We start from the raw sequence: 13,053 nt of genomic DNA on the forward strand, positions 1-13,053 counted from the left end.
CGATGATTCTTTCCAAACTATCTATATTTGCTTCAGAACTAGGTAATTTTATTTTATGCTCATCATACAAAAAATTTCACAAAAAAACCACATTAAGACCTCAGCCCCTACTGTATTTTCTCTACTAGAAAAGTGGTTGAATGATGCCATTAGGCCAGTAATTCAGAGTCTATATCATACTTAGGATTTGTGTTAAGATCTGAACTCTTTTAAAGACAGGATTTCATTTCTCTGTTTTATATTCTAGAACTGATGGGTGGTTCCAGTCAAAAGAAGAAACACTAGCTGATTTTGGTGGTTGCATCATCTGCTGCTGGAGTTATCCTCTTGGGTTTGGTACTTCGGTTTATTGTGTGGAAGAGAAGAGTGAAAATAGGTAAGCATATTTCTGCACCCTTACTGAAAATACATCTCAAAAAAAAAAACTATATGCTTGATTTAGAGCCTAATATACTATGTGCCCAAAACAATTCTCAGAATTGGTTTTTGTCCATGTGAAAAGGACTTTGTAGCTATCCCCTGGTTTCCTGGGAAAAATTTTCAGAGAAAACAGGTGTTTCCTTAGATTAACATGGATCCTTACTATAGGTTCCCAAATGAAATGTGCCATGTAGATCTTTATAGTTCATTTTCTGTCAAAGGAACTGCTTTAAAGGTTAACAAAATCCAGTTACTCTTGAATGTACAGGTTCAGACTCAGAAAAGGAAGACCTGGAGTTACCACTGTGTGATCTGGCTACTGTTACAAATGCTACTAATAACTTTTCTTACACAAATATGATTGGAAAGGGTGGATTTGGCCCTGTTTACAAGGTAATACAGGTTGTATTCTATCTTTGAGTTCAGAAGAAAGCCAAATGCTATCATATAACAATTATATTTGACAATAGGATACACTGCCAGTGGGACAAGAAGTAGCAGTTAAGAGGCTTTCAAATAATACTGGACAAGGGCTTCAAGAGTTCAAGAATGAAGTCATTCTGATTTCCAAACTCCAACACTGAAATGTTGTTAGGCTCTTGGGTTGCTCTATTGAAAAGGAAGAAAGGATTCTAATCTAGGAGTATATGGCCAACAAAAGTTTGGACTATTTCATTTTTGGTCTAAGCCTCTAAACCCTTTATCTATTGTAACAAGTTTGATTTTCGTAAGTTGTCTTTACTTGCATATCATGAAATTTCTGAATCTATACATAGTCCTCTTATATGTGCAAGGAAGCAAAACTGAAATCCTAGTTATGTTGATGAAAATGCTGTGCAGATAAGGACAGAAGCACTATACTGCCTTGGCAAAAGCACTTTGACATTGTCATGGGAGTTGCACGAGGACTTCTTTACCTCCACTGGGACTCTAGATTTAGAAATCATCCATAGAGATCTCAAAACCAGCAATATATTACTAGACAGTGAGCTGAATCCCGAAATTTCAGATTTTGGCATAGAAAGAATTTTTGGATAAGCTGAAGCAAGAACCAAACGAGTGATTGGAACATAGTAAGTTCTATATTCATAAACCAGAAAAATCTGTTCATGATTTCCAACTACTCAAGTCTGAAAATTTTATGGGCTATATATGTGAGTCCAGTTCTGCCAATGTCTGACTGATGCTTGTATAACTATGGATTTTCCTTTCTGTCTGGGCTGACCCTTGTACTCACTAACTGTCAATCAATGTCAACATCCATATTTTTATTTTAGAGGGAAACAATTCATTGTACCATATCAGTTTGTTCAACAGTATATGAAATTTAGACCGTGTATGTGAGTTACCAGTGGTTATCATCATTTGAATCATTTTAGCCTCATTTTACTATATATATTCTTCTTGATGATTTCAGGAACAACAGATTGTGATGACTGGGGATCAGGTGGAAGACTCACAAAAAGATCTCATTTACTCCTTAAAAGTGGCAGGATTCGTCAGGAATATGTATATTGTTGCACTGATAGGGCTCGTTGAACCCATGGAAGCAATTGGCTCAGGGGCAGGAATTTTGCTGGCAGTCAATAATTTACCAGTACTTTGAAGCATTTGAGAAGGATAGAGCGAGTGGCCTTGCCTTGGGTTCCTAAGTTGGCCTCTTGTTCTAAGCCATTTCGAGGAGTCCACTCCAGTTGATAGAGGGTGAAGGTTCATCTTATTAGTTTTGAAGGGTTTTTCCTGTAAATAAGTGGACACCTTGCCATATTTTCTCCCAATTTTTTATTTTTATTTTGCTTTGAAGAGCATCTGCCTTGTTTCAAAGGATTGTTCAGCCTTTTATCTGTTGATTTTGCCTCATGTTAGTGTCAACATTGACATTGTTTTCCCTATGGGAAGTTGGTCCTCACCCACCTTAAATGGATTGGCATGGATTTGACCAAAAAGTAATTGGTGTTCTGCCTACCTTTTCATTTTCCTCAAAGACATGAGAGCAGATTGTTATGCATTCAGTTGTAGAATTTCCATTGGAATCCCGTTAAAATTAATTTAATTAACTAATTTCCAAGCTTGAACTAGTTAGTATGTGGGGCAGTCTCAATTCACTTCAACAGTTTGAATGCAGTTCAAAAATCATCACCAGGAGCCCGACTTTCTGTCACAGTTGACTGGGTGATGCTACTAAACTAATGGTTGACTGTTGACAGAGATGTAAACTTCAAAAAGAGATGACACTTGAATACCATCTCTATCCCATGTAGATCCCATATATTCTGAAGTTAAGGCTAGTTTTGAACAATCATTTTGGAGTTTGCAGACATCAACTGAACGTTCAGAAATGGCGTAAGGTTGACTTATTTCTTTCCTTCGCCTTTTCATTTTCTCTTTGTCCTTGGTAGGTGTTATCGCTAATTTTTTGTGTTGATTATAAAATCATGGTTTAAGCACCATGTGAATTTCATTACGCTTGGTTTCACATCTTAATTTTCCTCGTCTTCAATCGGATATTTGGGTCCTGAATGAATTCTTGACTTGGGAGCTGGGAATAGAAATTAGATGATCACTTTAGAGGTTGCTTGACAAAATTTTTCCCTGCAGATGCTGAAATCCTTCCTGTCTAAAGGAAAATGAAAGGGCAGAGCCTTTCCTTCTTCACCTTCTTTTATACTTCCATCTCTTTCTCAATGCTCCTGAGGTCCTCCACTGCAGCTGATACCATAACCCCAAACCAATCCCTTGTTGATGGCATGACCTTAGTTTCCACAGCGCAAAGCTTTGAATTAGGCTTCTTTTCCCCAGGTGATTCCAATAGTCGGTATTTAGGGATATGGTATAAAAAATTCCCCAACACTATTGTATGGGTGGCAAACAGGGAAAAGCCAATAACAGATAGGTATGGAGTTTTAAGTATTGATAGTGACGGATATCTAATCCTCCTTGACCAAACAAAGAGAACTATCTGGTCATCAATTTCCTCAAGATTACCCAAAAATCCAGTTGCACAGCTATTAGAGTCTGGAAACTTTGTTCTTAGAGACGCAAGTGATGTAAATTCAGAAAACTATTTATGGCAAAGCTTTGATTTTCCATGTGACACAACGCTACCAGGCATGAAGATGGGATGGAATTTAAAAACTGGCCAGGACTGGTATGTAACATCATGGAGAAACGCCAGTGACCCGTCACCTGGAGACTTCACTTATAGAATTGATAAGGTTGGGCTGCCTCAAATTGTTCTTCGTAAGGGATCAGAGAAGAAGTACCGCACAGGAACATGGAATGGACTCCGGTTTAGTGGTACTGCAGTGATGACAAACCAGGCTTTTAAAACTTCTTTTGTATACAATGAAGATGAAGCATACTATCTGTATGAGCTTAAAGATAATTTAAGTATAACAAGACTGACGCTGAATGAACTGGGTTCAATCAATCGCTTTGTATTGAGCGAAAGTAGCACTGAGTGGGCCATAATGTATACAGTACAGAATGACCTGTGCGACAATTATGGACACTGTGGTGCTAATGGCTTTTGCAGAATAGGAAACACACCAATTTGTGAGTGCTTGGATGGCTTTGTTCCAAAGTCACAGAATGAATGGGAGTTTCTGAATTGGACCAGCGGATGCATTAGGAGCACTCCATTGGATTGCCAAAAAGGAGAAGGGTTTATAGAAGTTAAAGGTGTGAAATTGCCTGACCTGTTGGATTTTTGGGTAAACAAGAGGACGACCCTTAGGGAGTGTAGGGCTGAGTGCTTGAAGAACTGTTCTTGCACCGCTTATGCTAATTCAAATATTAGCAAAGGAGGCAGCGGCTGCTTGATGTGGTTTGGCAATTTGATTGATGTCCGTGAATTCCACGCCCAGGAGAGTGAGCAAACGGTCTATGTCAGAATGCCAGCCTCAGAACTAGGTATTTGTGCTTTATGCTCATAGCTTTCTACCATAGAACTCTGTTTTTCATTTCCTCAACTAGGAATCAATGTGCCAGCAAGTTGGGTCCTTGCATCATATTTTGGTATGCTAAAAATGAAATGAACCTTAGACCATAAAGAAGTTATACCATTAGTTGTACCCAATAATCAGGAAATTCTTTTACTGCATTATTTGATTTCTTTGCTTATATGTTCTAGAATCAAGGCGCAACTCCAGTCAAAAGAGGAAACATCTGGTGATTGTGGTGCTTGTATCCATGGCTTCTGTAGTGCTCATTTTGGGTTTGGTATTCTGGTGTATAATTTGGATGAAGAGATGGAAGAAAATAGGTAAACATACTCTGCACCTTATCAATATTTTGTAAAAAGAGCAGTCTTTGATTTAGAGACTTGTATATTTTCTGCCCTAGATACAGGTCCAGAAATGCAGAAGGATGAATTTGAATCACCATTGTTTAGTCTAGCCACTGTGGCAAGTGCCACCAATAACTTTTCTTGTGCAAATATGATCGGAGAGGGTGGTTTTGGTCCCGTTTACAAGGTAATAAATGTTATATATGGTCTTAGGGTTGAGAAAATGATGAATGCTATCATTTGACACTTCTGTTTGACAACCTGTAGGGCACGCTGGGAACTGGACAGGAAATAGCAGTGAAGAGGCTTTCAAATAATTCTGGACAAGGACTTCAAGAGTTCAAGAATGAAGTTATTTTGATTTCCAGACTTCAACACCGTAATCTAGTTAGGCTTTTGGGTTGTTGCATTGAAAGGGAAGAAAGGATGCTAATCTATGAGTATATGCCCAACAGAAGCTTGGACTACTTTATTTTTGGTCTATAGCTCTAACCCCCTCCATCTAATTTGGCTTATTTTTGTTACTTAAAGTTGTTTTCTTGCATGTAGTTTAGTTTTCTATATCTAAACAGAGTCATCTCTAGATATTATGCTTATGTGGAATAAATATTGTACAGACCAGATGAGACGTGTCTTACTGCCTTGGCAAAAGCGCTTGGACATTATCCTGGGAATTGCACGAGGTCTTCTTTACCTCCACCAAGACTCCAGATTGAGAATCATTCATAGAGATCTCAAAACCAGCAATATCTTACTAGACAGCGAGCTGACCCCAAAAATTTCAGACTTTGGCATAGCGAGAATTTTTGGAGGAGATCAAATTGAAGCCAAAACAAAGCGAGTAATTGGAACGTAGTAAGTTCTATAATCATATATGAGGACAATGTATTCATCATTTCCAATTAAGTACTTCAAAAATTGATATATTTCTGCAGTGGTTATATGTCTCCAGAGTATGCAGTTGATGGTCAATTTTCAGTGAAATCTGATGTCTTCAGTTTGGGTGTGCTTTTGTTAGAGATAGTAAGTGGCAAAAAGAACAGGGGATTTTGTCATCCAGATCACTACCACAATCTTTTGGGACATGTAGGTTGAAATAACTAAAAGCTATTATATCTCTATTTTTCACCCATCCACATGCACTTATCTCGGTTTTAATTCATGAAGTTGAACATATGGTTGGAAATTGTTTTAGGTGTGGTTACTGTGGAATGAAAACAGAGCCTTGGAACTGATGGAGCCATGTTTGGTGGACTCATATGTTGAATCTCAAGTACTAAGATGCATTCAAGTTGGTCTACTATGCATCCAAAAACTCCCAGAAGACAGGCCATCAATGTCATCAGTGGTCTTAATGTTGGTTAATGAGGAAATAACATTGCCTCAACCCTAGCAGCCTGGTTTCTTCATAGAAAGAGGTCCTGATATAAATGAAGGACACCACACAGAAAATGCTGTAACTATAACAACACTAGAAGCTAGATAGAGGATGCATGCACCAAGGCTATGTTAGAGAATATGGTTTTATGAGACACTGCTGCATCTAGGTTTGTGTCTGTCTTCCTACTTATGAATTCTTCAATTTTAAAGTTGGCATTGTACTTCTAATAAGGCATTCCAATATTGTATTTTGTTTCTGAAACTCTATATCTAGATTCTATAGTTGATGAATGTATTGTAGTCTACAAATCTAAGATGCCTGACATCATCTTGAAATCAGGTCATCTTTGAATCAAATGACACTATCTTGAAGGTTTTAAAATGAATTTATCTTTGGCTAATCTTATTTTTTCATACAAGTCAATGCCTTGCTGCCCACATTTGTTTTGAATTTGACATGGTATATTATATATCTTGTTGAGGTTTTATCCAAGTTCCTCAATAAAATGAGATCGAATACCAATTTAAGAAGACAAAGAAAAACAATACCAGAAATCAAAAAAATAGAGCAAGATAAGCATAATTTATGTGGTTCAGATCCAAGCTTTGAATCCTACATCCACGGATCAAGATCACCTCCAAAAATCCAATAAGAATGAGCCATTTTACACCCTCTGAAATCTCTGAGAATTTTCAAGCTCTCTCTACGGTACAATGAAGAAGATTCAAACTCTGAAATCCTCTCACACATGTTCTATAATTCAGAAAAGTCACACACACCTTTGTATTGTTTTTTTTTCTTTCTTCACCCTTTTATACAAGTACATGGGAAAACTAAACGAAATAGGCATGTTTTCAATAGTTAATCAACTAACTTTGCTTACGTGGCCAATTAATTTTTGGACCACCAAATTCCACATATCTAAAAGAGAAAGAAGTTTTTGCTTAGCACTTGGAGGGTCAAATACATTTCAAAATGTAGATATCACATATGATATTTGATAATTACATATTCAACAACCTCAACATAAATACTAACTGGGAAATGATATATAAAATAATCAACCATAAGCTTTCAAGACATTTTCATATAGTGTTGCTCTAAGCTCTTCCTTTTTAATTAGCACTTTCTATTGTAAATTAGAAACTTGCTTGTTGGGAATCTCAGGCCAATTCAACAACTAGAATTGGAGTCCCAAAAGCCTCACCATCTGATCACATCTGTTTTTATGATTCCAACATTCAAAAGTTGTCCCTTATGGATAAATTAAATGCCTAAAATTAAAAGGGTACCTACATTAATATGGAGTATTGTCACCAAAGATAAAAATATCGGTAATCACGGATATATCGATACTTTAATTTTACGGATATATCAACGAATATTTTAAAAAAAAATTAGTAGGCTTAAAATTGATCAAAATTCATAAAAATGTAATTAGAAGTATAATAGATATTTTAAAGTCATTTTATTAAAAAAATTGATATGTAAAATGTGATTTATTATATTTGATAATAATATCGTATGCATCAATAAAAAATATGAATTTTATAAGTGTACATTTATTATTAAATTATATCAAATATTATTTCATAATAATATTGTGATATTGGATTATAATATGTCTAATTTTAAAATATATTTAATATTAAAATTATTATCCATTTAATTTAATTGTATTAAATGATATAAAATAAATTGTGATATATGTACAATTTTTTAATATTTAATTCATCTATTAATGATATTAAAAACACCATGAATAAAATTATTATGATAATTTTTTTATTTTGGTAATCAATTAAAAGAAATTTTTGCATTTAATTGTAAAATAATTATAATTAATTTGTTGTCTAGAATATTTTTTTAATATTTTGTTTATGTGATGACTTTGAATATATATATATTTGGTGTAATATATTTAATAAGGGGCAAACTTGCCACTGTGATAAAATGAAGTTTAAATTGAGCTTATATAAAAAGCAAGAAGCTTCCTAAACCTCTTAGAATCATCTACATTAAGGAGGAGTGTGAAAGGTTCTAAAGAAGCTTAGAGATGTATTTATTTAAGCAGATGGTTGGACCAATTGGACCGATGGGTTTGGTCCCATTTTTAAAACACCATTTTTACTTGATAATATGAAATAAAATTATTTAAAAAAATTAATTTATTATTTTAAGTTAATAAAAATATCTTACAAATAAATTTATTATAAATTATAAGTTATAAATCATTATGAAAAAAATTTTACATGATAAATAAAATTCTTTCTCATCTCGTATTAATAATGATTTTATATTTTATACTATATAAATCTCATATTCTTTTCCATTTTAAATTGAATAAATTTTTTGTTGATAAACATCAATAATAAAATAAGAAAATTTCAAAACATTGAAAGTTGAAAATATAAAAATAAAACATTGGTTTTCACTTCGTTACAGAAGTACTACATTAGTTAAAAATATAGATATTGAGAAAAGGAAATACAATAGGAGTCGATATTTTATTTTATTTTTTTAAATTTTAAATTTGTTTTTAATTGTACTTTATTTTTAATTATTTAGTTTTAATTTTATGTTTAATTTTTTAAATTTCTTATTTTATTATTATTCAATATTTCTAAGATGTTTGCTTCATAAGAGAAAAAAAAATCCAAAAAAAAAAGAAATCAAAACTAATTATCATATTAGAAGGGTCATTTTAGGAAATAATTATTTTATGAAAACGAGTAACATCGTGAGTTTAAATAGCTGTCATTACAAAAGTAGCTTGTAACAACAAAAACTAACATTTGAAACTAATGAGAGTTTGTTAAGCCTATAACTAATTACTCTCTTCAAGAGCCCCTTTCAAACTCAGAGTTTGAGATTTCTTCTACTCTTATAACTACTGTATTCGGGTTCTCGCCTCTCCCTGGTGGTAGAGGTATAAGAGACCAGACCCTCCACTGCAGAGTCTGCCTTTCTTCACCTTCTATTACATTTTGATCTCTGTCTCGATCTTCTTGGACTCCTCCACTGCAGTAGATACAATACTCCAGCCCAGACCCTCATGGATGGTGAGACCTTAGTTTCCTCAGGTCAAATCTTTGAGCTAGGCTTCTTCTCTCCAGGTGATTCCGATGTTTGGGAATATGGTACAAGAAATTTCTAAATACTGTTGTATGGGTTGCTAACAGGGAAAAACGAGTTGCAGGTAGAAAGGGAATTTATATGTTGGTAATGATGGAAATATTGTTCTCCTCAACCAAACAAAGGGGATTATCTGGTCATCCAATTCTTCTAGACTAACTAAAAATCCAGTTGTGCAGTTATTAGAGTCTGGAAATCTTGTTCTTAGAGACGAGCACTATTGTTCCAACAAGCTGTATATGGCAGAGCTTTGATTTCACAGGCGACACATATCTGCCAGGCATGAAGTTCGGATGGAATTTGGAGACTGGCCAGGACTGGCATTTGACATCCTGGAGAAACGCCAGTGACCCTTCACCTGGAGACTTCACTTATCGAATTGATATTATTGGGTTGCCTCAAGTTGTTCCTCGCAGTGGCTCAGAGAAGAAGTTCCGTAGTGGGCCATGGAATGGACTTTATTTTAACAGTATGGCAACAATGAAAACCCCAGTTTTTAAGACTTCTTTTGAATGAAATGGGTTCAGTCCAACGCTTTGTATTGGGTGAAGGTAGCAATAAGTGGGATGTTATGTATACGGTGCAGAATGATCAGTGTGACAATTATGGACACTCTGGTGCTAATGGTATTTGCAGAATTGACAACAGGCCAATTTGTGACTGCCTGGATGGGTTTGTTCCAAAATCAGAGAGTGAATGGGAATTCTTTAATTGGACCAGTGGCTGCATTAGGACACCATTGGATTGCCAAAAGGGGCAAGGGTTTATCAAACTTAGAGGTGTGAAGTTGTCTGATCTGTTGAAGTTTTGGGAAAACACGAGTATGACTGGTAAAGAATGTGAAGTGGAGTGCTTGAAGAGCTACTCTTGTATGGCTTATACTAACTCAAATGTTAGTAGAGGCAGTGGATTTTTGATCTGGTTTGGAGATCTGATTGATATTCGAGAGTTCGTTCAAGATATTGAGCAACTCGTCTATATCCGGATACCAGCTTCAGAACTAGGTAATTGTAGCACTCTATCATATTATATTTTCTCATTTATGAATCTCCTTTGGAACTCAGCTGATAAAAGCCGTGAGCAGCACTGATTAATCAGAATGTAAAGCATCCAACTCAAGTGGTGCAGTGCTGCCAAAAGGCTAGTAATGAAGTATCCTTCTCATATTTTGGTATGCCCAAAATGAAATGGTTAGGATTTGTTCAAGAGGTGAACTATATTCATGCTTGGTAAAGATACATATACAACATATGTGTTGTTGCCTGGAGCAGTGATGGATCTTTCTCAGGGTTGAATTCTCCTGATGCATTATTCTAGTCGATCCCCAAGTTTCCTTAGCATTGCATGGGTTCATGTAACTATTAAGTCAGCTTCTCTGTTAGCTCAGCCCATTCTCGTGGTTCCTTCAATATGAACACTTTGAACTAAAGACTGACCCAATTTGTAATAAGTCAGACCATGGAGATTTGGAACTATTACATTTTCTCTGAAAGAAAATGTTGGTCTAAGATTTAAACACTTATGCGGAATATATATTTTTGGGTTGCTGGAACACACGTTTTATTGATGAAGAGTGTTGAATTTATACATGAGTTTGTAACTGAAATGACATTAGAATAGCAGAAAATCAAGCTACTAGATAATGAACAACTACTTCCTATAAAAATAGAAACCAAATAACCTGACCAAATAAAAACAGAAAATATTTGGATGTTGAAAATTTTGTTAAGGACTCTAGCTGCAATATTTAACTTCAAAATTCCAATTCCAGCAGATACTAAGTCAAAATTCAACAGAAAATTTTTTAATTGCAAGATTAGATTTTTCTATGTTATATGTTCCAGAACTGATGGGTGATTCCAGTAAAAAGAAGTATCACTTTGTAATTTTGGTGGTTGCACTAATGGCTTTTAGAGTTCTTGTCTTTGGTTTGACAATCTGGATAATAGTTTGGAAGAAGAGGAGAGGGAAAAGAGGTAAGCATCCTTATCCACCCTTGTTGATTGCTCCCAAAGAAAAAGTATGTCCTTGATTTAGAACCTATCATATTTTCTGCCCTAAAACAATGTTCATGTCAGATGGACTTTATAGCCCCAAATTCTATAAAAATCTAATTGAAGAAGACAGAATTTCCATGCATACATGGAAGCACAACATAAGTTTCCTAGTATATACACACATTTATTTCTACAAATGAGCTGCTTTAGATGTTAAAACCATCCAGTTGCACTGACAATGCATCCTATACACTTTCCAATTTACAGGTCAGCAAGAGCAAAAAGAAGACCAGGAATTACCATTGTTTGATCTGGTTACTGTTGCAAGTGCCACTAATAACTTTTCTGATAGAAATATGATTGGGAAGGGTGGTTTTGGCTTTGTTTACAAGGTTATGTGGATTGTATTTGGTATCTGAATTGAGAAAAAAGTGATTGTCATCATGTAATATTTCTATTTGATAATTTATAGGGTATATTGTCAATGGGACAAGAAATAGCAGTGAAAAGGCTTTTGACTGATTCTAGACAAGGGCTTCAAGAGTTCAAGAATGAAGTTATTTTGATTGCCGAACTTCAGCACTGCAATCTTGTTAGGATTTTTGGGTGTTGTATTGAAAAATTTACAAATACATGCCCAACAAAAGCTTGGACTATTTTATTTTTGGTTTGAGATTCTTTATCCCTTAATCTATTTGGCCTATTTTAAATTAACTAAAGTTGCAGATCAGAAAAGAAGTGAATTAATGGCTTGGCAAATGCAGCTTGACATTGTTATGGGAGTTTCAAGAGGACTTCTTTACCTCCACCAAGACTTCAGATTGTGGGTCATTCATAGAGACCTCAAAACCTGCAATATATTACTTGACGGTGAGCTGAGCCCCAAAATTTCAGTTTTCAGCCTCACAAGAATTTTTGGAGGACATCAAACTGAAGCAAAAACAAAGTGAGTGATTGGAACATAGTAAGTTTTATATTCATATATCAGAAACCAATGTTGATTATTTTCAACTACTCAAGTTTGATTATTTTTATGCAGTGGATATATGTCTCCAGAGTATGGAATTGATGGCAAATTTTCAGCGAAATCAGATGTCTTCGGTTTTGGTGTGCTTCTGTTGGAGATAGTAAGTGGCAAAAAGAACAGGGGATTTAGTCATCCACATCACCACCACAATCTTTTGGGACATGTAGGTGAAAATAATGAAATGCTATTTTCTCCCCATTACATATGCATGGGTGCAGAGTCATAAAGTCCATGCACCTCTGGTTTTTTTTAACGCAAATGGCTAAGCATATTGATTGTAATCATCTCTAGGCATGGATGCTTTGGAATGAAGACAAGGCCTTGGAACTGATGGATGCATGTCTCAGGGATTCATGTGTTGAGTCTCAAGTCCCAAGATGTATTCAAGTGGACTTATTTTGTGTTCAAAAACTCCCAGCCAACAGGCCAACCATATCATCGGTAATTTTCACGTTGGGTCATGAGGAAGCAGTGTTGCCTCAACCTAAACAGCCCGGTTTCTTCAGAGAAAGAAGTTCCGTTGATGATGAAGATGCCATACAGAAAATGAAATTACTGTAACAATGCTTGAGGCTAGATAAATGATGTGTCATGTTTGAATCAGGCAGGGCTGAAGGACAATAGATGCAGGTTTGTGGAATTGAAAAGGTTCTAATACGTTTATACGCATGTTCCTTTTTGTGGGGCACCTGGGCCTGAACCTGGTGGCTTTGTATAAAAATCTGTATGATTCAGAAATTAAACTGGTAAAGAATGGTAGGGATTATGGTCCATTGGATTTCCCTTTTATAGTTCATAAGAACTT

The 13,053-nt window shown here is 35.3% G+C and overlaps 2 protein-coding genes, 1 long non-coding RNA gene and 1 pseudogene across 4 annotated transcripts; all 4 read left to right on the plus strand.

Moving 5' to 3' along the window:
• The first annotated feature begins 603 nt into the window (after positions 1-603).
• Positions 604-1,821, plus strand: LOC132252606 (uncharacterized). Its single transcript, XR_009465301.1, has 3 exons — positions 604-813; positions 891-1,147; positions 1,261-1,821. It is a non-coding gene; the product is annotated as an uncharacterized LOC132252606 (long non-coding RNA).
• Positions 1,822-2,505: 684 nt separating this feature from the next.
• On the plus strand, positions 2,506-6,474 carry LOC100265866 (G-type lectin S-receptor-like serine/threonine-protein kinase At4g27290). 2 transcript variants are annotated; one of them, XM_019217446.2, is made up of 7 exons: positions 2,506-4,332; positions 4,553-4,684; positions 4,765-4,895; positions 4,976-5,186; positions 5,326-5,563; positions 5,644-5,794; positions 5,904-6,474. In XM_019217446.2, exons 1-7 carry the CDS (start codon positions 3,048-3,050, stop codon positions 6,099-6,101), a joined length of 2,346 nt encoding a protein of 781 aa, XP_019072991.1. In that variant the 5' UTR covers positions 2,506-3,047; the 3' UTR covers positions 6,102-6,474. The 2 variants fall into 2 exon arrangements, with proteins under 2 accessions (XP_019072991.1, XP_059591438.1); XM_059735455.1 differs by having other exon boundaries at positions 2,507-4,332; positions 4,771-4,895.
• Positions 6,475-8,184: 1,710 nt separating this feature from the next.
• Positions 8,185-10,734, plus strand: LOC109121851 (G-type lectin S-receptor-like serine/threonine-protein kinase At4g27290; annotated as a pseudogene).
• On the plus strand, positions 9,742-12,949 carry LOC109121521 (G-type lectin S-receptor-like serine/threonine-protein kinase SD1-1). Its single transcript, XM_059735541.1, has 7 exons — positions 9,742-10,228; positions 11,069-11,200; positions 11,489-11,613; positions 11,694-11,813; positions 11,986-12,167; positions 12,261-12,411; positions 12,540-12,949. Exons 1-7 carry the CDS (start codon positions 9,742-9,744, stop codon positions 12,807-12,809), a joined length of 1,467 nt encoding a protein of 488 aa, XP_059591524.1. The 3' UTR covers positions 12,810-12,949.
• The last annotated feature ends 104 nt before the right edge of the window (positions 12,950-13,053 follow it).

The sequence above is a fragment of the Vitis vinifera genome, chromosome 19, assembly GCF_030704535.1.
Source record: "Vitis vinifera cultivar Pinot Noir 40024 chromosome 19, ASM3070453v1".
In the NCBI taxonomy this organism is placed as follows: domain Eukaryota; kingdom Viridiplantae; phylum Streptophyta; class Magnoliopsida; order Vitales; family Vitaceae; genus Vitis; species Vitis vinifera.

Coding starts and splice junctions, on each gene's coding strand:
- LOC100265866 (XM_019217446.2), top strand. CDS start 3,048: ATGAAAGGGCAGAGCCTTTCCTTCTTCACCTTCTTTTATACTTCCATC. Junction 4,896..4,975: donor GTTTTGGTCCCGTTTACAAG/GTAATAAATGTT, acceptor GACAACCTGTAG/GGCACGCTGGGAACTGGACA. Junction 5,795..5,903: donor ACCACAATCTTTTGGGACAT/GTAGGTTGAAAT, acceptor AAATTGTTTTAG/GTGTGGTTACTGTGGAATGA.
- LOC109121521 (XM_059735541.1), top strand. CDS start 9,742: ATGGGTTCAGTCCAACGCTTTGTATTGGGTGAAGGTAGCAATAAGTGG. Junction 11,201..11,488: donor GAAGAGGAGAGGGAAAAGAG/GTAAGCATCCTT, acceptor TCCAATTTACAG/GTCAGCAAGAGCAAAAAGAA. Junction 11,614..11,693: donor GTTTTGGCTTTGTTTACAAG/GTTATGTGGATT, acceptor GATAATTTATAG/GGTATATTGTCAATGGGACA.